Here is a 22,796-nt window from a genome sequence, read left to right as displayed (position 1 = left end):
GATGTATATATACTCAGATCATTGTATAATCATTATATAGAGAAAAAAGAATGAATCATTCTCTCTGTCGACCATGTCTACTCTCGCTAGAATTCATTTCTGTTGTCATCCTTCTGCCCCTTTACTGCGAATTGCATCTTTCTCACTCTCTTTCACTAGTGCGTTGTCCAACAAAATCGATCCATCACATCCCCGCATGCATGCATGCATGCATCGTTACCTGTTAAATTAATTTAAACAGTATTGCACATAAAAATATATGTCTGTTATGTTACATTTGATATTTTAAAGTACCAATAATAGATTCTTTAATTAATTATGTATGTTTACAAAACAATCGTGAAAATGGAGCCCGATAAGTTTGGCACCAACCCAAGTATCATTATGTTAAGCTTGCTCCACCACACCTCAAATAATGCTTGTCACGTTTGGGCATGTAGTGTCATAGAAAGTTGAGCTTAGTTGAGTGGATTTCCTAACCATTTTGCTAACACTAGTGGTAACAAGAACAAATATTGCTGCTGCACTTGAAAAGGAATGCATGATGATTAATTTTTCCTTTTGCTCATGGTGAAGATTCATTAAACCTCCAAAGAGAAGGAAATCCAAGAACAGGAAACAAATAGAAAACAATCAGAGGTGGTGTCGAACGTATACAAGAAGGATGCAAAATCAGGTAGAGAAAAGGAGACAAATTAAACCCCCTTTATCTCCAGAAAGGTTTTAGGATAATGAAACTGGGAGGTTGCTATATATAGTTGTTGTAATTTGAAAGGGTTCTAATTCTTTTAATTTGAATTTTCAGGTTTGGTTTTGTTTTATTTGAAGTTTAACTGATCATTTATTTAAGCCTATTTATGTTGAGGGTTATGAAAGTTCCAATTTATATAATTAATATTTTGATTTCTACATTTTAATGTGTGGAGGTTACTAGCATACTAGAATTCTTTGTGAGATGAGGTTAACAGAATTCTTGGTTGCTTTAAAAGGACACTCCTTCCCAACGGACGTTGAGCTTGTGTATGGTCGATCGCATCTTCGAGTCTTGTAAGTTGCCAGTAAAGCATGCAAATGTAATTACATATGGGCAAGTGGCATATTTTTAGTTTTAGTTTTCTTGTTTTTGTAAGAGAAAAATCTCATAGCCGCCTCTCACTAATAATTTTTCAGTATGACCGACATATCATTGAGTGATTTTACGAATTCTTTCATTTTATAACATATATTAATAATCTTATCGCACATTCATATCATAAAATATGAATTAATCATTTTACTCTAAAACTGCTTGCCCAGCCCACTTTTTCTCCTCCCCTTCTTCGTGTAGAAAGCCCCTTGTTCTCTAAGAGTCTGGCTATGTCACTGAAGTGTAGACTAAAAACACCACACGTCCATGTGACCGTCAAATCCAAAAGTTATATATTTTTTCTTTCATCAGTAGACAAGGATAAATGTTCTAACATTGGATATATATTTTTATGATTTGAGTTTTAAATGTTACTTTGTTAAAATGAAATTATGAACGGCCAAGAATGATTAAAAAAAAAAAAAAAAAAAAAAAAACAAAACAAAATCAAAGTGGTATAAAATTGGCAAGGAGTGCAGAGTGGAGTCAATGCTTGGAAGGAAAGGAAACTGTAATGTTGTAAAAAATTTACAGCATTGTACATTAGAAGCCATAAAAGTGACCTTAAAAGTTGTTTTCAGAACTGTAAATTGTAAGGGGAAGAGATGGAGACCGACTTCTGTTTGATGAACTTCAGAAAATGTTGCCGCATTGAGCATATGGGGAGCCAAAATGCATCGATCTTCAAGCAAGACCGAGAACCTAATTTCCTGGTGTGGTGTCAAGATCAATGTCATAGAAGCAAGGTCTAGTCACAGAATCTGGCTTTGTGCTTGTTGTTCCAACCAGGTATACAATTGGGATTAAAAGTTTGGCAATCTCAAATTTGTTGATATCACTTGTGACTCATTATTTCGATGAATCATTTCTTCGGACAAAAGAAACTGACGCCCAAATTCCTTTAGCCAATTATAAGATTAATGGGATGAAGTGACTAGCCGCTCTTTTTCCACAATGTGCATGATGAGTACATAAACCGCTCATATGCCCCAGCAGCCAGTGCTGCATTTCTAACTGCATTTTGTTCTGCTTCACAATCACTCCAAAACCTCATCACAGTAATGACATTCACACCATAGGCTTTCGTGTTTGAATTTCGCCTGGCCAAATTCGCACAACCAACTTCAACCAGAGCCGTATTCTCAGTCTTACAGGCATTTTAAGGCCCTTATAATTGCAACCACAACTGCACATTGTGGCATTAAACCCGTATTAGACTGACATTTTATAATCATGACCTTCTCAGTACCAAAACCAGCTTCTGCAACCACCACGATCACCAGCATTGACTGTTTCGGGTCACCATATTTCCAAGCTTCTCCTTTAATTCCGCCAGAGATGCCATAAGGGCTAAATCCTGTTTCTCTCACCACCTCTATCTGAAACACAATTGATCACTAAAGCACATTGCCCCACCTCTTTGCCTAACTACAACTTTTGCCTTATCCTTTGTTTCTATCTTTACATTCAAGAACACCTGTTCGATATTCCCCATATGATGAGCTTTCCAAAAAAGAAAAACGTATACTACATTATTTTTTTCTCCAGTTTTAAGAAGTTGTCCTCTGGTTTTTCTGTTTCTTCTCTCTATGTTGTTTCTGGTTACGTTTGAGGAGTTGAGAATATATAAGCTCGTTCCATGTATCAGGAACGCCAGGGAGGCACCAGTGACTGCAATCCTGGATCATAGGCGGTTTTCGCTCCTCCTCAGTTAAATTCGGCTTTCGGTAAATCGATGGATGAGCATCCTTCCGGAAATCAGTCATTGTTGTAATGTTCAGATAGTTGACTGGTGTCTTCATCCCCTTGAGTACCGAGTCTAGGATTTTCATGTTCGTTGGATATTCTCCTCCATATTCCGTGGATTCCAAGCTTGTAGTTGGCTTAGTTTCACCATGGCAATGCCCTCCAGAATTCCATTCTCCACCTCTGTTAAAAGGGTAAAAAGATTAGCAAGATGCCATACATTTGTTAGCCAAGTTGAAGTATTTTATGTGTCCAAAATGTACCTAAAGTGAGAAGGTGAATAGCCCCGGAAGAAAACAGCGGTTTTCTTAGGATTTACATTGGTGTCAATCCATCTAGCCCATGTCGATAAAGCTTTGCGAAATGCATCGTCAACATCCAATTCACCGTAGATATGGGAACCCTCTTGATAGTAACCCTTCCTGCAAGATTATTATACATATTAACTTTGGTGCCAAGTTTCTAAAAATCCATGACATAGAGTGAAACGGAGCATTGGACTTACCCGCTTAAAGTTTTCTCATGAGTCCACCAGTGACCTGTGTTGAAGATGAGAACATCTGCATTTTTGTAGTTGTCGGATGATCTCTCAATCAAATCAATGCGAAGCGTTTCCTTCTTTGATCCACTTGGTTCCGGCATCTCCCATTCTTGAACTAGGAACCGGGATTGAAAGAACTCCACGGAACAATTATACTCCTATTGATCCATACAAGAACAATTACATTAATATTACTTTAGACCAACAAAGCTAAAAGGTAAGAAGGAAGAATTTACAAGGCTATGAAATCGAAATCAACATACCTCGAAAATAAAAGAGTAAGAGCCTTCTGTGCGAAATTCTTCCCTACCCGAAACTTCATAAACTTTGTTCTTATTATCCACTGAGTTTCTAAGAATACATAGCAAAGACTCCCACATATTCCTGTTGAGAGAATCGCCAACAAAAACTAGACGCTTCCCTGTCAACAATCTCAACATCTTCTTACCATTCAACCTGCACAACACCAAAACCAACAAGCTTTATTAACAGAACCATTCTAGCGAATGCGATATAAATGCACGCCAATATGAAAATCAGTTTGAACTTTAGAGCAACATGAATTCAAAAGATTCTTAGAGGTTGCCTTGGGTTAGAAGTAAAAGCAAATAAAACATACTATGAACAAAGCATACTCAAATTGTCAAGTAAAAAAGTCCTGCAAATTAATTACCTTGGGATATTGCAACTTTTTGGTTGCCATCTATACCTCTCGTAGCCATTGTCCGGCCTTCCATTTAGAAAACAATCGAAAGGCTCATCGATCCAAGGACAAGACCCCGGAGCATAAAGCGGGTACGAGTTATCTCTCACCCATCTTCCATCAAATATGTCACAGCCATTCATAAGCTTGGACTTCAACTCACTCTGTTTCCCTTGCTTCTTAAATGACACCTTTTTACGATCACTTTTCTTCTTCGAGCCACGTTTTCCATTTGAATCTTTCAAAGAAGAAGAATGTGAATGTGTGTGCTTCTTGATCTCGTTTCTTCTCTTGGAACCCTCCATTTTCCCAGACACTTCGATTTCTGTGTTATTGTGCGATGAAAGGATGGGGTTGGATGACTGAGCATTGTTATCTCCCTTCAAGCTTTCGTTTTTCTCCGGAAGTTGAGAGAGAGCAATCTCTTCATTATCGACTTTATCATCTTTCAACCTTGCATTCTCATCAAACTGCGGCGAAAAATTAGGTTTCCCAGAAAAGGGGTCTCTCCGCGAAAGCTCCAAGTGTGCATTAGGGTTTTGAGAAGAGGAGTAGAAGGAGGCATGGAGGAGGTTCTTGAAACGAAGAGGAAGAGGGCCATTTTGGGGTGACGGGTTGAAAACCAAAAAGAAAGTGCAGGCAATGAAGGCAAACGTGAATACATAAGTGAAGGCCACGGATTTTCTTTTGAAGAACAAGATTGAAAGTGAAGGGACCTTCGGCCCTGGCTTCGTCGGCGATGAGTGCTTCGTGGAAGGAAGGCTTGTGATGCTCATGGTTATGTTCAAATCCGGATTAACTGAGATGTTTGCGACTGAGGGCCGTGGAGAGACCGTCGTCACCAACTGTGATGTTGGTTTTGCAAGCAAATGACGCTTGATTGAATTTGACCGAAGAAAATCCGCCATTTCTATATAACTTGGGTTGTTTCGTTTTTCGGTTAAGGTGTTACTTGTGCTGTAAGTTACAAACAAAACTGAAGACAGGGATGAAGAGAATCTGGCTTAATTCCAACCCTAATTGTCTGAAAATAGAGAGAAAGAGATGGTAGAGAAGACACAACGGAGTTTTGGGGTTGATTCAATTGTTGTGAGAATTATTGCAAACTTTTCTGTTAAGGTTGTGGTTAATTAGTTAACTAATTACTAATTAGTTCCAAAATATTGGCTATTTTTGGATGTAAGCATGCAGTGATAAAGTTCGAAAGTTCTCCTTTCTTTTTTTTTTTTTTTTTTTTTTTTGAAATGTCAGCAGTTTCTTTTTGTCTGTTTTTCGGTTGACAAATAAATGCAACTGCCGAAAATGTTAGGGTGCACACTTTATCGCATAGTCAAAAAATACTTAAAGTATTGTTCTTAAAAATAAAACCTTTCTGCCCAACTGTAATTGCATCCGACTGTTATTGCAATGTTTCTTTTCCGTAGTTTAATATTCCAACGAAAATAAAAGTTTCTCAGTAATATTATCAAGTGTTACGGGGACTAAACTAATGTATCGAAATAACAATGTATGGTTGTATTGAAACAACTTTTGTTATACAATTCGTCCGGGGAAATTTACAATAAGATAATTATTAACCTCAGAGATTTCCTTTATTTGTGAAATCAATAGCTGTAATACAGATAACTTACACAAGAAGCAAAAAGCCAAACAACAGAAGCTTGAGCAACCGTATAGGTAAGTTGCCTCGATGAGCAAATGGAGAGCCAAATGCAGAGCGATCTTCAAGAAAGACCGACGACCCTTCCGGTTGCGGTGTCAAGATCAATGTCGTAGAAGCAAGGGCGAGTTGGAAGACCTGGCATTGTACTCATTGTTCCCACCAAAGGATAGATGAATCCAGCTCCAATGCTAGCTCTTACATCCCTTATTGGTAAGACGAATCCGGTGGGGGCTCCCTTCTCAGAAGCATTGTGTGAGAACGAATACTGGGTTTTCGCCATGCATATGGGCAGACCAGAAAACCCTTGCTTGCTGTACATCTCAATTTGTTTCTCAGCCTACTCACACAAATAAGGAAACTCGTATCAATAAGCATGTCGAGTATACTTCTATGCCGGCTTATAATTTACGACATTTTGGTTTCAGTGGTGTCAAGAGAAGGGGGAAAAAAGAGAAAATATGTTCCTGCAAAGGATGTAGAAGAATCAAGTTGACGTTCTGTTTGCAGCAAACAGTACATTCTTTTTTTTAATGAGGAAAAAAAAGAGGAATAGTTGTATTCATTGGTATGGAAATGCTTGTCTATCTATGAATGAAACGGAGAGCAAGAGAGACTGAAATAAATAGTGTGAACTGAAATTTAAAAATAATATCATGTGCGCTTACTTGCTCTGAGTATTCAACACCGCTCGCTCCATATGACTTGGCTATTGCTTCTATTTTCTCTTTAATACTAAACTCCAGAGGATATAAGAACTTCAATGGTTGTGTAACATTCTCACAGGCTTTTAGAACCGCAATTCCTAGGTCTACCTGCAGATTACAGTAAACTTCATTTATTATGACAACCATTTACCGCAGTTTAAGGCTACACCTGACAAGATGGAACAAATATGAGATTCTAACGGAAGTTTCCAAGAGTACTATCCAGCAGCAGGTAAACAAGAGAAGTGAAAATTAAGTAGTTAATGGGATGAAGAGACCAACCGCTCCTTTTCCACCATGGGCGTGATGAGTACAAATAACGGCATCATATGCCCCAGCAGCCAATGCTGCATTTCTGACTGCATTTAGTTCTGCTTCACTATCGGTCGAGAACTTGTTCACAGCTACAACAACATTCACACCATAGGCTTTTGTGTTTGAAATATGCTTGGCCAAATTCACACAACCCGCCTCAACCAAAGCCACATCCTCAGTTACGTAGGCCTTGTTAAGAGGCTTCCCGGCAACAACATCAGGCCCGCCACCATGCATTTTCAAGGCCCTTATAGTTGCAACTATAACTGCACATTGTGGTGTTAAACCACTATACCTGCATTTTATGTTCATGAACTTCTCAGTACCAATATCAGCACCAAAACCAGCTTCTGTGACCACAAACCCACCTGGTCCTACCAGTTTCAGTGCAATCTTATCAGCCACAATAGAGGAATTCCCGTGCGCAATGTTTGCAAAAGGACCAGCATGAACAAGAACTGGGGTTCCCTCAAGAGTCTGCATTAATGTAGGGTTAATAGCATCCTTCATTAGCACTGTTAATGCACCTCCAACACCAAGATCATCGGCAGTTACAGGGTCACCAGCCCTGCTGTTTCCAATCACCATTTTCCCAAGCCTCTCCCTCATATCCGCTAGAGATGTTGTAAGGGCCAAAACTGCCATTATTTCACTGGCAACTGAAATATCAAATCCTGTTTCTCTTACCATCCCTTTCTCGTCAGGGCCTTGACCAATTGAAATCTTCCTCAAGAACCGGTCATTTATATCCATTACTCTTCTCCATGTGATAGAATCTGGGTCAATATCAAGCCTGGCAAATTGCTTAACTTCTTCCGGTGTAAGCTCCTCAGGCGTGATCTTGGAGATACCCAGTTTCTTTAGACGTCTAAACATGATGTCATTGAAGTTCCGTTTTCCTTCTTTATTTGGTGGACATAACCGGTTCAGTAGAGCCTTATCTGATTGGGTTGCCTCGTGGAAAATCCGAGTATCAATGGCAGCAGCCAGAAGATTGTTTGCAGCTGTTATTGCATGAATATCTCCTGTCATGTGAAGATTAAACTCATCCATTGGTATCACCTGACTGTAACCACCACCTGCTGCACCCCCTTTGATTCCAAAAGTTGGCCCTTGTGATGGTTGACGAAGGCAAGTAACAACCTATAGTCACAAAGGAGAGAATACAGGATCAGGGCCATACAAACTACTACTGAGATATATAGACGTCAACTGTGAAGTAAAATCTATTTAAGTCTTCATAACAATATAAAATTCCATTAACAACAAGTAATACGAAAAATCCGCACAAGTCTACTTCTGCAGGACGTGCTGTGGGTTTAAGTCTTCCATAAAAACTGCAATACTTGCAAGAAAACTTAACAGCAAAGGAGATAAATACAAGACAACCTTGAAATACTTTGCTTTACATTTTGAAAACGAAGTGGAAAATTAACTGATAAAGTTCGAACTTATCCAAAGGTTTAGTTTTTTCCTCGTAAAACAAATTCTTTTCGAATGCAGTAAACAGGACTAAGGGCCAGGACCGCACCAAAACAGCTTGGTAACTTCTTGGTCAGAAGACTCAGCAAAAATACCTATGAGACTGTGTGTTAGAGACCACAAAACTTTAACTTTTACCCACAGAAACAAGGGGAAAACAGAATGAACCAAAATTAAAGTTTAAAAAAATGCATATAAAACATCATAAGCACAAGGGACAATCACAACAAATTTTCAGTTCCCAGAAACTACAATCTTTTTGTAACACATCTTGTTTTTAATGCTTGTCAGTGTATTACTCAGTGACACTTTCCTCACCAGTTAAACACTCCAACCTTAAGATTTCGCCTTAGTTTCTCGACACGACAAGCTAAAGCAACACCAAGTACAATCATAGCAAAAAGCCAGAAATCAACGTAACCTCTGAATTTATTCTTTTTGTCCCCTTGTACCTCCACTCATACTTCAAGACTTCTCCCAACAAAAAGGCTAAAACTCAGTTTATATTTCTTGATTATTCAATTAAATGTTGAAATCAACTTCCCAGAAAAGGAAAAATCAAAAAGGGAAAACCAACATACACCCAAAATTTTCGATACCGAAAGAAGAACCAAACTTTTCAAACTGACAACAATAGAAAAGTTCACCTTCTTATCCTGAAAAGCACCCAAAGCTTGACAGAGTCCAACAGTAGTGGTAGACTTGCCTTCACCAAGAGGGGTAGGAGTAATCCCTCCAACCACCACATAAAATCCATCTCCAGATCCTTTCAGCTCATCAATCACTGATAACAAAACCTACAAAACAAACCCAACAAGCCCAAATTTCAAAATCTTTCCATATCAATGAAGCAAATTAACATATTACGAATACAAAACCGCTCGAGCGCTAACCCGTTAGTAACTAAACGAATCAAACAACCAACACTAGCCTTGTATCTCCAATCAAATAAACCCAAATAATCAAAATTTCAAAACTTTTCCATACCAATAAAGAAGATGAACATATTACACATACAGAAGTGCTCGAGCGCCAACCAGTTAATAAGTAAACGGATCAAATGACAAACCTTGGCCTTGTATCTCCCATAAAATACACCCAAATAATCAAATTTCAAAATTTTTATATATCAATGAAAATAAATGAACATATTATACATGCTCGAGCGCTGACTGGTTAGTAACTAAACGAATCGAACAACCAACCTTGGCTTTGTATTTCCCATAAAGATCGTAGTGGTCGGGACTGAGATTAAGCTCTTTTGCAATCTCAGAGATGTGGAAAGGCTCGACAGAGTTGGCAATGTCGATATCCGCCGGCACTGGCGACGCCACCTGCAGCTTCCTCGCCGTCTTGGATGAAGAACTCATCTTGGGGTCGCGAAAACGTCAAATTCGGATTCTTGTTTGGTGGGCTTGATCTGAGATGAAGAGCAGCGAACCCAGTGGGTGCGCTTTTTAATACCATTCTTATCTGGGATTCCAGGACTCCGGGCCAAGGCCGTCACTGGACCAGATGGAGCCGACAAACAAGCAGGATAATGTTTATCACGTGCGGTATCATGTTAAGATGAAATCTGAGCCGTTGGATTATAATCTCAAAGTTGATTGTCGGGACCCACCTGTTGTCTAAAGTGTAATCATGAACATCTGTTGCCAGACTACATAGTTATTAATCTTTTAAGTTATGAGTACTTTATGCAATTCCTCTCCTGAGCTCTGAGTTCAGAATGAGGATTCTCATGACCACGAAATTCAGATTGTTTAAAATTAAATTAACGGTTTGAAACAATGAGTCCTTTAAAAGTTACAATAATTATAACCGTTGGATTAAATTTGAACGGTCCCTATTTCGTGATCAGGAGGATTCACATCTTGTGCTCAGGAGATGATCCTCTTCCTTTTTTATCATCGCATTTAAACGAAAACAGCGGACATAGTTAAGTGAGATTATGTGAAAAGTAAAAAACGTGTCTTTATTGATTTCTGTGGACAAAAAACATGTGTTTATTGTCTTTTAAGTTATGAGTAGTTTATGCAAACATTTATGTAATCCATTAGATAGAGAAAATATATTATTATCAGCGTATTTAATAAAATCAAACAAAAACAATAGACGTAGCTAAGTAAAGCTATGTGAAAAATAAAATAAAAAAATGTGTGTTTATCAATTTCCGTGTACAATCACATAACTTCAAATAACTTTCTCCTCAAGAAAAGAAGTTCAAAGTATACACCTAAGACGATAGACATCCACAGCATATATATGATTTTTGTCTATGCAGATGATCGACCTCAATTGAAGCATTCAATCCTATCAAGCTCACTAATCACCACAGGCATTATCCATTGGGATGACCGCTTCAACATTCTCATATCCCTTAAGTCGGTTCTTTGTAACTTGTTGGCTTCGCGGTGCAAACTTCGAAAATGCAGCATGTCTTGGGTTCGGCAATAAGCAGCCATCTAAGTTCACAGTCTCCGCCTTGTAACTTGTAAAGATAAGTAGGTCTTGAGTTGACTGGCTTCCAAACCTGAACGTATCAGCCATCATAGTTACTGAACGTTAACAAAAGACGTAATTACGATTGTTATAATAAGCGTCAAACTCACGTAAACTATTGTGAAATAAATTTGAAAAAAGAAAGATGAATCGGGGAACAATATGAATGGGCATGGGACACCTTATAATCAGTTTTAGTCTCTGAGTTTTCGGTGTATTTGGTTACAGGTTGTAATTAGTATAGAACTCTTGTACATTTTTATTCTAGCAAAGGCAGGAAAATTTAGAAATCGGAATAATTCTAACTCCTCATAGCCTCATTTGGTTTCTAAGATTGGAATGAATTGATAACTCATAATCTACGGTATATTTAAGGCAAAATGAATGATTTTTTGTTTCGAGGGACTAGATTGAGTAATCATCTTCACCTTTTAATCAGACATAATTTATCGTTCCTCCATTCAATATACCATCGATACAGTATATTATTCAATTCAATTCTAGTATCGAATTAGGCTTTTGTATTTTTAAACGCATGAATTAAATAAAATTAAGAAAATGCTACAGGTGAAATACAGGAATTATTCAGCAGATTTCATTTTATTTGCGACTGAAAATTGCAATCTGATTCCTACAACGCTGGAAAACCAAATGCAGCGCAACATCCCCATCTCACATAGAGAGGGAAGCACAGGACTTAAAAAACTTGCCCAGTTGACAACAACATAACCAACAAAACTCAAAAACACAAACAACAGCTGCAGAAAGACATTAAAACAACATAAAACAATGTCAAACTAGTCCCTCTCCTTCCTATAGTAAACAAGGTCTTCTTGCTCGTCGTCCTTTGCCATGCCAAACTTATTCTTCACAGCTTCGGCAGTAGTCTGTGCCATGTTCTTCGCTTTCTCTCCTGTCTGCTGAAGGAACCCCTCCGACTTCTCCTTGGAGGCCTCCGCAGTGTCTTTGGCCTTTTGGCCCACCTCTGAGGCCTTCTCCTTGGTCACCTCCTTACTCTGCCATACCTTTGCCTTTGCAACTTCTCCCTTCTCTTGACCTTTGTCTCTAGTTGTTTGAGTTGCAACCTTTGATCTCCCCTTGGCTGCCTGGGCCGTCTCGTGGGTATTGTCCTCACTTCCTGGCCCTTCTGCCCAATTGTAACCATCACCTGGTTCGTCTTTTCCTATATATTAAAGGAACGAACGTATATCAGTATCATTCAAAATGGATCAATATTATGTCAATCCGTTTTGATGATAATAATATGAATCAGATCATCGACGACGTATCAATAATTTTTACAACATAAGTAAAAAGTGAAATGTGACACAATCGACACATTTTAAGGAGACCGACTTTGATATTTCTATTAAGTTTCTGTCACCGCTACAGCGTGTACAAAACTTATAAAATACTCAGGTTGAATGTGCTAATAGCTAGAGTACCAAAATCAATATATATTATTTCAAACGTGGCTAAACTATCATGTCAATGCCATACATTGTGAAAGCGTATTGTGTATAAAGTATATATACCTGAGCTTGGCCCTTGGCTTCACCAGCTCTGTATGTCTGTCTGTGGGACGCCATTTTTGCTTTCAACACCGACTGATATATGTAAATTCTCCGAGTAAAAACTGTAAGATTGCTCTTCTTCTTGTTCAAGTTTGTGATGCTGGGAAAGGAATAGTGCATCCCTATATACTTTTTCAAGTATGCTACGTGATTGGCACGTGTCTTGCATGCAGACCGAAAACAACACGCGTCTTGCTTTATAAGGCAGGCACTGACAGCAGTGTGTAATATCGATGACTCCATAACTTAGCCTACAACTTATTGACACGTGTTGATCCCCTTCAGACACATCTACTGTTTACTTAGAACTTATATGGAAGGTGGCCTGACATTCTTTGTGCAAGAATACATTGTTATGAGCTTTCTTCTGTACAACCACATAAAATTTGGTACATAAGTCGTTTTCAATTTAAATATTGCGTGCACTCAATTTATCATGTGTGACACGTTACAGCAAGATACTGTGTGCAATCAAAACATGTAACAGTACTAGTATTGTATCCTTGTAATTGCATGTATAATAAGAAACACGAGTGATGAACTTGAATAATAACTTCATTGAGTAGGAATGAACACAATATAGATTGGCTCTAAAGCGAATAGAGAGACGGGGGGAGACTGTTGCTTCTTTTTCGTTCTTTTCTTTCTCTAATCTAAAAGCATACTTGGACGTTACAAATCATGATCAAAGTGATCTGCCTGTATTGTCAGGGCCAGATCAGCCTCCGCAATTCAACAAATTTGGGTTCGGGTTTGATGACGTTTTTGGTTTTCTACTTTTAGTTGTTTAATAAAAGTAGCTAAGCCAACCACCAACTGCTCCATTTGCATGAACTTCCAAAACCCTAGACCTCAATCCTAATTATCTTGCTAGAGACATATAATAGTGGCAATGGCGTAGCCATAAATTATTTAGTGCGTGGTTAAGCTAAAATTATTACCATGAAATTAAATTTTTAATCTTTTGTTGTCTACATAAAGTTATATAATAGTAAATCTGAAAGTAACAACTGAAGTAAGGAATTTATACTATGTTTTCTAAGCTTCTAGCCTCCAAACTTTCAAATGAGTAAAATAAGGAGTTAAGTGAATAAAATAAGGAGTTTGTAATCTGGAAGTTTTAACTTAATTATTACTTTTAAATTATAATATTGATTAAAGTGATGAGTTTATTTAACATTTATTAGCTCTTATTTACCTCAAAAGCAGCCTTAAGATTCAAAACTTTCATTCCCTAAGTGGAATATGACAATTAAAAATGATAAAATAGCCAAAAGATTAATAAAAAAAGTTAAGCTTTAAAGAACCAAAACTCTCGCTATGCTATAGCCTAGGAGAGCATTGTAATTGGTTCCGCAATTATTGATAGTGGCTTAGTTAGAAATCAATTCTTTATTAAAAAAAATTAGTGTGACACGCACATGATAGCGTAATGATATTATTTTATATGTTATCATATAAAATAATTATTCATAAAAAAATAATTATATAATTAATATTTTATAAACTTAAAATGTACGTTAACAAATGAATACACATATTATACTATGAGTCAATTAATAACACCGATCGAGTAAACGTGCAAATGTCACACTAAATAATCTATGCGAAGAAGGGAAAGAAAAAAGAAGCAAGGCCCTTCGAAAGTCCTGTGCAGCCAAGTATATACCATGGACTAATTTATTATATACGTGCATATAATTAAGCATATGCGGTCAAGTAACAACCTCACGGCTGATTGGCCTAAAAAAAGTCAAGAATTAGGAGGCGACTTCATGGCCGCTGCTCTTCCTTTTTCTCCTCCTATATATAGCAAATAATTGAGCAAATTGTATTCATTGCAAGCCTTCTCTCAAACTTTTCTGCAACTACTTTACTTAGATAAGAAAATTAAAAGAAAAGAAAATGGTGGTTGAGATCACTTCCTTGGCGTTGGTAAATAACACATTGATGAAGGTGGCCATGTTTGTGGTAGTTCAAGCTTTGGTTTATCTGATCCTTTCCAGTTCATCCAGACTCTTCTCCAAGAACAAATTGAGGCCATTCAACAGCTTTCAGCCCCTTCGTTCTGCTAGCATTAACCGGATTCTGGCTTTCATCTCTGACTTGCCAACCGGCAGTACTGCTGCTGATCAGCCATCACCACGCACATGATAATATTCAGTTCATTCTGTAATGTTACACATATAAGCTGTTGTAATATTCCACATGTAGCTCTGTAGTATATGGTCTTCTTTTGTTGTGTAATATATGAAGTTTCGTTATATGTATGTTACCGTGATCCGGTGGAATTAATTCATAAGTCCAAAAAATCAACCAGGTTTTCAAAAGGGAAATGGAGAGTTAAATTTGTTTTTTCTTGTATCCTACAGTTAATTAGTCTCTAACACACATAAATCTATATGCAAGCAAATATATACATGTATAATTTGAATGATAAGAGACTTTAAAAAAGCTCTGCATATGCAACTTTATCTTACGCTACCACTCTCAAACCTAGATAAAGGAGGAGAGAGTACGTTACGATAACCGGCACTCCGTTCTTTATGTCGAATCCCAATCATATGAATCCTAAGAGACCCTGAAAAGAACAAATTATTGATGAATGCTTAAAAAAAGGGCAAGAGTGAGCAGTGATTTCAAAGCCAACACTTGATTGTGATCTAAATAAACTTGATAGAGTAATTATAGTAGTTATCTTCATTCGATTTTGTTTATCCATCAGTACACAGCTGATTAAAGTTTCCCCATCAGTTCCGGTTACTTTAAAAGTACATCAAAACCCCATCATCTTTTCTTATTAGCCTTCTGGACCACTGTGTAGGTTAAATTAACTCAAAATTTTGTGACATGAACCATATATCATAGACAAAAGATTGAACTACAAGCCCAAATGTCATAAAGTCCCAAAAATAATAAGTTAATTTGGGGGTGTTTTGGGCAATTGGTGGCTCCCTTGCTTAATGCTTTGGTAAATCTCACTTCCGTAGAACAATACCAAAACATTATAACAAACTAATTATTTAAGCTAGGTTCTTTATATAACTATATATTAACATGAATGGGACGTGAGAACAAATTGGTTGCAAACTCGCCACTATTTCCAAGATAATAAATAAGAATATTACTAGAGCGTAATACTTAATGACAATTATTTAGTTAAGATCCTTAACTGGTGAGAATATAACCAAATAAATGTATTAAAAAATCACGATACGTATTTCTATCTGGATAATACTTGAGTACTCACTCGTGAGTACTTACCCTTTGGTTTTGTCCCATGATATTTTGAGACATGTTTTATTGTTTTAAAAAATAATAGACATGTTATTGATTGTTCTTGGACTTTAAAAAACAAAAAATATGTGACATTTTTTTATTGAATCAAATCAAAAAGTGAGAACCTAGGTATTATCCTTTCTATCTTTTTTTCCCTTAAACTACGAAAGTCATCCATATTATATATATATATATATATGATTAAAAGTCATATATAATATGGATTAAAAGTCCATTTGGGCAATTTCTTCCTAGAGTTGCTAAAGATGGAGATGAAATCATGAAATAACCAAAACCGTGAGAAACCACAAAGCAAACCACCATATGCAGAAAGTTCGACCCTATAGAGAAAATTAAGGAAGATTAGAACTTTGTCATTGATGCGGCGAGAAATGTTTTGCCACTGAAATTAGAAAGCCAATTTCAATTATTTTGATTTCATGAACAGATCATTCATTCATATTTAAGAAACATTGACATCCCTTGACTATCAGTAATTAGTGATTGCTACTACGATTAATCCTTCGTCCAAAACAACTAAATTAAAACATGAAGGAACAAACTCAACAAGCACATCGATGGACCTGCATCGGACCGGTGGCGGCCCTTGTTACAACAACGTGGCATGAAATGGTCCAATTTCGATTATATTAAGCTAAAAAAATCTTCTAATGGCACATCTTAAACATTGATTTTTTTAATGGATGTATGTCGTTTTCTTATCCTTCCTAAATTATGATCCACAAAAGGCTACAATATGACATATTGATATCTCTAGCCTTCAACCCTAACTGCCAACTGGTCCTCCACCATTGGCTTAGGACCCCCAATGTGGAGACATAAAATAGTATACATTATATCTTTACATATATAGCGACCATTAGCACAAAGAAACATGCAAGAAAGTTCTTAAAGTTACATTGTTCAATCCCCTTGAATTCTTCGAATGCCGTTGTCGATCATTTGCCGGTGTTGTGACACCAGACATGGAATACAACAACTTTACAGGGATGCGTTTTATGTGGTATCCAAGGATAAATAAAGATTACAATACTTACGAGAGAAATTCTAAGAGGCTTTCTCAAAAGTTTTATAGATTTTCTGTCATTTCATATTTTTAGCATAATGTTTATAATATTGGTAAGAGAATTGACGTTAAACTGTGATATGAAAGAGAGTCAATAAAGAGTCTCACTTTGAGAGAATCTCGTTAACATTTCTCTTACTTACAATGTGGAGAAACTTCTTGGTGATCACTAAATCATAGCATTTTGTTGATGACGAGACATAATTTATTAAAAAATGTAAGAAAAATAGGATGTCATGCATTACTTTACTAAGTTATACTGATGAATGTCACATTTTTACATTAAATTGCTTAAATGGACCAGTGATCTTTTTGTTAATCTAAAAAAACATTTTCATGTGTACTCGCTGCATTTCGTTAGACTATGCTTATATGATGAACTCAACGCATATTTTGTCTATACATGGACACGGTGAATATCTAATGGCTTATTGGTGGAAATATCAATTAACTTTTTATGTAGAGCTGTACTTGTAATAGGTGCTTAGGTACTTACATTAACGTTTCAAAATTGCTCATAAAAATGACTATCAATTATCGAGATTTACATTAACAACTAACAGTCATTCACATATCCAAAAACACTTTGTACGTAACATTTCTCTTAAATCTAATTTGCTCCTAAATCATAGTTGGTTGCCTTAATAAGAGAAATAACAAATATGGAAAACCAGAAACTAACCTTGGATTCGGGCATGTTCATGACCACATGGTCTTTATAGGCATTCAAAATCCTATAAGCTCAAGTTCACATGAATTCCATAACCCATGAAACCACAGAGGATTGTCTCTTTCATAGGAGCCATCACCTGTCCCACGTTCGATCCAATGTCAGTGACCTGGTCACGTTGACTCAGTTTCGTACTTTGTTTGACTTTCTAGAACCAGAACCCAGAGGCATCGACCGTGCAATTGCAGCCAAATCCCGCATCCCATGGACTCACCTCCACCTGACCACCACCCCCAACTCCGTTTATCGGCCAGTTTGCCAGGAGGAAACTATTCAAAACGTTGCGTGCGGGAAGTGTCACCTTCCCAACGCCAAAGGGAGAGAAATTTTTCTATGTCATTTATATATATCTCGATGAATTAAGTATCATGAATACAACTAAATGGATATTAAATAAGTTATTTCAACTTATATTATAACACTTAATGTACCCGATTGTATTTTCTATACATTGAAAATCTCTCCCAAATGAAGGCAAAGCAATGGTTAGGAATACTTAACTTTGAACCACTATTATAGACAATCATAAAAAAAATACACGAGAAGAACTTACAATTATACATCGAAAACATTGTAGGGAGTAGGGTAGGGATGGTATCAAACAATAATATAGTATTATGTATTTTAATTTTCTTTTACAACAACATGTAACTAATTTGGGTATTGCTACATATGAAAATTTAGGAATACACATCTATCAATCAATAAATGAAAAATAAATCATGTATTGTATCACTTATAATCCGTTTAGTGGTTATTTCAATTTTTATAATAATTTGTTAAAAGTTCTTAACAAGGTCTACTAAAGTCAACAAACAGATACATTCTCAATAGCAGCGAGAAACTTTACACAAATGAATCTGATCACAAATTTTATATAAAAATCATCTTTGGAAACAAGGATATATCAATAAATGAAAACTAAATTATGGTTTAGAAACACGATATTCTAACTAAACACAAATATTACTTTTGTTCATAATATCAGTTTCATCATTTATATTCACGACTCAGGTCGTTTTAAGTAAGTAAACATATCATCGCTTTATTGTTTTTTTATTTTTATTTTTTATTTTTAGTTCTAAGATAATAAATTTACAGTAGGGTCTAATTCTATCTGTGAATATTACCAATCAATCAATTAATTTGAATGAAAATACAATAAAATATTATCCGAGTGTGCTTAGGTGTCGGATGCAATGAGAGAGGATAAAATTTTCATTGTGACTGAACACAGGAGGTACATCACGTGTTTTTATATAAGTGAGTGGAAATTTTTATTTTTTAAGTTATTAACTTTTTAAAACATATATCTCATTATTTGTATAATGATACATGATATATCATCCCGTGTACCGGTCACATTGAAAAATCTCTTGTGAGGGAAAGAGTTGCACACATACACACACGCTAGTATGAGCGGTACACAGAATGGTACATCATATATTATTATACAAATGATAGAATAAATGTGTTAAAAAATTAATAATTTATAAAATAAAATTTTTCACAACTTCTATAAAAACACGTAATGTATCATTGTATTCCGGTCACAATCACAAATTTCTCTCACAAGTGCAAGGCGGAAGGAAGGGGAAGGCAAAATCGAAAAATGAAAATCCATTATCTTCTTTTGAGGGAGAGAGATAGGGTTGGACTCTTGAAACTTGAAGGTTGAAAACTTTGTCATGCCCAAATCAAACTAAGACACGCCAAATCCGGGCCAGCTTTCACGGATTCTTCTCCACCTCAACACCTTCTTCTGCTTGTCTTTAAACTCTTGGTGAAAAAAAAAAAATTGCTTCAATTATTGGCAGGTGGTGGTGGATTAAAGTTTGAATATTTAAGCGTTTGAACTCAAAATCTCATCTGGGAATTGGGCAGTTTTCTATTTTCTTCCCATTGGGGTTATTGCAGTTCTTGGTAAGATTTTCTATTTCTTCCCATTAATTTTTTTGTGTGTTTCTTTTTATTTAAATTTGGTAGTTTTTGGTTGAGAAAGTGTAATTTTTGTTGAATTCTTGAATTGGGTTTTGGAGTATGCAATTTGTAGTGTTCTATTTTCATTTCCTGAAAGTGCTTTTGTAAAATTGAGCTGAAGAATGCCATGAAAATTGAAAAGTAAAAGCAGCTTCTGGATTTTGCTTCAGAGTTTTTTTCCACTTTTTGTTGCATCTTACCTGGAAATAATCACTACCAAGTACCAATCTTGTTTTCTTCCGCTTTTCAATAATTTATTATTGCAGGGATCTTCACTGTGCATTGTTGTTTTTAGGGATTCTCAAAAGCACTTGGAAGTTGTTTGATCTGATAATTTTACCTTTTTGATAAATCATTTGAAGCACAAGACTATTATATGCTTTTTTAGGCTTCATGCTGAGAAAACTAGGCAACTACTTTTACTCCCTGTGCAAATTTCTTACTTTCCAAAGGCACGAGGGAATTGCTGTAACGGCAAACTGCTATGGAATCATTGCTTATAACTTCCGTTCGAGAAAGATCTTGTTGACCAATGACCGTGATAAAATTGGAACTGCTCGTATATTCTGTCATTATCTCTTATAGAATCTAAGATAATTGGTGTAGGTTTAGGGGTGGAGTTGTAATGAATCAAGAGGTGTTCTACTAAACAAGGAATTAGATCTCATTGTTTCATTTGTTCGTTTATAAGATGGGATTTTGGTCTTTAAAACCCAATTTTAAAGCCTTTCTGACAATTCACAAATCTGTTCTGAAGTTTTGCAAGTAGGATATCGGATTTTAAAGCCTTTCTAACAATTCACAAATCTGTTCTGAAGTTTTGCAAGTAGGTATCGTATCCCTTTCTCGCCCGTAATCCTACCTCAAACTCTTCCGAATGCACGAGTTTATGTTTTTTCACGTGCCTAAAGTTTAATTCAATGCTATTATATGGCTTTCTTGTAACTGTAGATTGGCATCTTTATTTCATGCCTTTTTCTGACAAATACCTTGCTTTCCATTACATCAACTACATGCATTTCGTTGAAAGAAAAGTTATGCAGAACACTAAACTTCCGATGGGGGAATGACAGGGTAATTTAATTGACACTTGAGGGAAGTGACACAATTCGGGAAAAATACCATGATATTGATCCCAATCTGAGAGTACCAGCATTGACATTTGAAGAAGAAACATGTCTCCTGGAGGTCGCTTCTGTGAGGATGTGGCCGAGTCTCGTATGGCATTTGCAGATACTGATGTTGCAACTTCCGCTGCTGATCTAAGGGCTTCCCCTTTCAGAAAAGCTGCTGCTGGTTTGATTGGAAATCCTGGACTGCCACCAAATAGTAATGTGCATGATCTACTCGAGTGTCCTGTTTGCATGAATTTAATGTGTCCTCCAATTCACCAGGTATGTCTTAATATTTGTTTAAATTTAAATGATCAAGGAGGATTCGATGCTTCTTTTAATAGGAATATGTCTTTTCTTTTGGTTGAAGAATAAGGAAAATCCTGCAACTGATGCTAATAGGGTTTTAAGCATCTGGTTGTTCTTTAAAGTTATACAATTGAAATTTAAAGGTCATTATGCCACCACAACTATATACAACTCGAAAACAGTCACAAAGTTGTAAATCTCAAAAAACTTGAACTCCAAAACTGGATTTTTCTTAAGAACTGCCTACTCATCGAATGTGAAGGATCAATTGAGAAATACCGTCATACGCGATCTAGCATAATGATACACCATCCTATCTTGAACATCATTATATGGTCTTCAGATTCGATTGCATGCACATAGGTTTTAATATACATGTTTTAAGATATTATTTTTGTCGAAGTGAGAACTTATTGAAGCTTATATTGTATATTGTAGTGTCCAAATGGCCATACTCTTTGCTCGAGCTGTAAGGTTAGAGTGCACAACTGTTGCCCCACTTGTCGAAACGAACTTGGAAATATAAGGTGCTTGGCACTGGAGAAAGTAGCAGAGTCTCTGGATCTTCCTTGTAGATACCAAAGTTATGGTTGCCAAGATATATTCCCATACTTCAGCAAGCTAAAGCATGAGAAAATCTGTAACTACCGTCCGTACAGTTGCCCTTATGCTGGAGCTGAATGTTCTGTCACTGGAGATATCCAATTCCTTATGATGCATCTTAAAAATGATCACAAGGTCGACATGCATGACGGGAGTACTTTCAACCATAGATATGTTAAATCCAATCCCCAAGAAGTTGAAAACGCTACCTGGATGTTGACAGTATGTTTCTCTCCCTCTCTCTCTCTCTCTCTCTCTCTACATGTATATCCTACATACACACATACACAAATTGCATTTCTATACACAATCTTGTCGAAGGAATTGCATCTTTTAAGTACCACGTAAAAACTTGATACAGTATTTTCTGCTCTTACCGGTCAAAGTGTCTTTATTGATTTCAGAACGACATATTTCTTTAAAACTTTCAATTGTTTAGTAAATTTGAGTAAAGCCTGTGGGAAATTCACGACTCCAGTGTCTGAATCATCAAAAGACCTACTGACATAGCTAATTTGAAATTCTCCTTCTTTCTTAATCCCCGACGAAAGGACAAATTGCTGTCTTTCGCTATGACTTCTTTGTTTCTGTTATCATATCACGTCTTTAATTTCTGAGTAGAAAAAGTGGTACAAATGTTGCAGTCTCATAAGTATCTTTTTGGAATGAACAATCATAAAACAAAATCGATCTTCACATATTTGATTCCGGTCAACCTCTACCAATGTATTCATACCCATATGTGACTTTGAATGTAGTGCAGATTTTCAACTGTTTTGGCCGTCAGTTTTGCTTGCATTTTGAGGCATTCCACATTGGAACCGCACCGGTTTACATGTCATTCCTAAGGTTCATGGGCGATGATGATGAGGCGAAGCAATTCACTTATAGTCTTGAAGTCAGTGGCAGTGGTAGAAAGCTCTTGTGGCAAGGAATTCCTCGGAGTATCCGAGATAGCCACCGAAATGTCCGTGACAGTCAAGACGGACTAATTATTCAAAGGAACTTAGCACTCTTCTTCTCCGGTGGTAATAGGCAGGAGCTGAAGCTGAAAGTCGCCGGCCGTATATGGAAAGAACACTGAGATATAAAAACTAGAAACTTGTTCAAAGATACTGTAACCTTTAACTGCGAAAAATAAAAAGGTTGGAAGGAATTGAGGGAGCTCTATGTAAAAGGCTGGATATTTTTTTGCTTGATAAAATTTATTGAAAATCTCTCTTGTTGAGTCTTGATGTGCATCTCCTGTGTTCTGCTGTCGGCATGTAAAACGCAATAGACTTGTAGCTCACGTTGTTAAGAGCATCTATCGTTGAACTTTACATTTGGTATTTGATCTC

General features: G+C 36.6%; 4 protein-coding genes and 1 pseudogene across 6 annotated transcripts; 2 read left to right on the top strand and 3 right to left on the bottom strand.

Moving 5' to 3' along the window:
* Positions 1 to 2,219: 2,219 nt before the first annotated feature.
* On the bottom strand, positions 2,220 to 5,051 carry LOC137741493 (protein trichome birefringence-like 4). The gene is made up of 5 exons (XM_068481196.2): positions 4,087 to 5,051; positions 3,677 to 3,869; positions 3,378 to 3,571; positions 3,136 to 3,294; positions 2,220 to 3,055 (listed from the first exon to the last, which is right to left on the bottom strand). Exons 1-5 carry the CDS (start codon positions 5,022 to 5,024, stop codon positions 2,677 to 2,679), a joined length of 1,863 nt encoding a protein of 620 aa, XP_068337297.2. The 5' UTR covers positions 5,025 to 5,051; the 3' UTR covers positions 2,220 to 2,676.
* A 557-nt stretch (positions 5,052 to 5,608) lies between these two features.
* Positions 5,609 to 9,972, bottom strand: LOC137742346 (formate--tetrahydrofolate ligase). Its single transcript, XM_068482195.2, has 5 exons — positions 9,486 to 9,972; positions 8,928 to 9,077; positions 6,766 to 7,941; positions 6,445 to 6,591; positions 5,609 to 6,116 (listed from the first exon to the last, which is right to left on the bottom strand). The coding sequence occupies exons 1-5, from the start codon at positions 9,648 to 9,650 to the stop codon at positions 5,841 to 5,843; spliced, it is 1,914 nt and encodes a 637-aa protein (XP_068338296.1). The 5' UTR covers positions 9,651 to 9,972; the 3' UTR covers positions 5,609 to 5,840.
* A 1,383-nt stretch (positions 9,973 to 11,355) lies between these two features.
* Positions 11,356 to 12,636, bottom strand: LOC137741566 (uncharacterized; annotated as a pseudogene). The gene is made up of 2 exons (XR_015953652.1): positions 12,318 to 12,636; positions 11,356 to 11,965 (listed from the first exon to the last, which is right to left on the bottom strand). The product of XR_015953652.1 is annotated as an uncharacterized LOC137741566 (transcript).
* A 1,467-nt stretch (positions 12,637 to 14,103) lies between these two features.
* On the top strand, positions 14,104 to 14,692 carry LOC148692620 (uncharacterized). Its single transcript, XM_088680383.1, has one exon. The coding sequence runs from the start codon at positions 14,262 to 14,264 to the stop codon at positions 14,508 to 14,510; it is 249 nt and encodes an 82-aa protein (XP_088536509.1). The 5' UTR covers positions 14,104 to 14,261; the 3' UTR covers positions 14,511 to 14,692.
* A 4,314-nt stretch (positions 14,693 to 19,006) lies between these two features.
* LOC137742514 (E3 ubiquitin-protein ligase SINAT2) lies at positions 19,007 to 22,787 on the top strand. 2 transcript variants are annotated; one of them, XM_088679690.1, is made up of 5 exons: positions 19,007 to 19,375; positions 20,190 to 20,262; positions 20,506 to 20,826; positions 21,292 to 21,678; positions 22,220 to 22,787. In XM_088679690.1, exons 3-5 carry the CDS (start codon positions 20,608 to 20,610, stop codon positions 22,538 to 22,540), a joined length of 927 nt encoding a protein of 308 aa, XP_088535816.1. In that variant the 5' UTR covers positions 19,007 to 19,375; positions 20,190 to 20,262; positions 20,506 to 20,607; the 3' UTR covers positions 22,541 to 22,787. The 2 variants fall into 2 exon arrangements, with proteins under 2 accessions (XP_088535816.1, XP_068338502.1); XM_068482401.2 differs by lacking the exon at positions 20,190 to 20,262.
* The last annotated feature ends 9 nt before the right edge of the window (positions 22,788 to 22,796 follow it).

Source organism: Pyrus communis, chromosome 11 (assembly GCF_041283825.1).
Source record: "Pyrus communis isolate YQ-2024b chromosome 11, ASM4128382v1, whole genome shotgun sequence".
NCBI classification, from domain to species: Eukaryota; Viridiplantae; Streptophyta; class Magnoliopsida; order Rosales; family Rosaceae; genus Pyrus; species Pyrus communis.
Note: the sequence above shows the minus strand (reverse complement) of the source record. Positions and strands in the feature narration are given on the sequence as shown.

Excerpts from the sequence above, each read along its gene's own strand:
- LOC148692620 (XM_088680383.1), top strand. The coding sequence starts at position 14,262 with ATGGTGGTTGAGATCACTTCCTTGGCGTTGGTAAATAACACATTGATG.
- LOC137741493 (XM_068481196.2), bottom strand. The coding sequence starts at position 5,024 with ATGGCGGATTTTCTTCGGTCAAATTCAATCAAGCGTCATTTGCTTGCA. Across the intron at positions 3,870-4,086 it reads AAAAGTTGCAATATCCCAAG|GTTGAATGGTAAGAAGATGT; the intron begins GTAATTAATTTG and ends GGTGTTGTGCAG. Across the intron at positions 3,056-3,135 it reads TATTCACCTTCTCACTTTAG|AGGTGGAGAATGGAATTCTG; the intron begins GTACATTTTGGA and ends CCCTTTTAACAG.
- LOC137742514 (XM_068482401.2), top strand. The coding sequence starts at position 20,608 with ATGTCTCCTGGAGGTCGCTTCTGTGAGGATGTGGCCGAGTCTCGTATG. Across the intron at positions 20,827-21,291 it reads TGTGTCCTCCAATTCACCAG|TGTCCAAATGGCCATACTCT; the intron begins GTATGTCTTAAT and ends TGTATATTGTAG. Across the intron at positions 21,679-22,219 it reads ACGCTACCTGGATGTTGACA|ATTTTCAACTGTTTTGGCCG; the intron begins GTATGTTTCTCT and ends AATGTAGTGCAG.
- LOC137742346 (XM_068482195.2), bottom strand. The coding sequence starts at position 9,650 with ATGAGTTCTTCATCCAAGACGGCGAGGAAGCTGCAGGTGGCGTCGCCA. Across the intron at positions 7,942-8,927 it reads GTGCTTTTCAGGATAAGAAG|GTTGTTACTTGCCTTCGTCA; the intron begins GTGAACTTTTCT and ends TTGTGACTATAG. Across the intron at positions 6,592-6,765 it reads CCCATGGTGGAAAAGGAGCG|GTAGACCTAGGAATTGCGGT; the intron begins GTTGGTCTCTTC and ends TGTAATCTGCAG.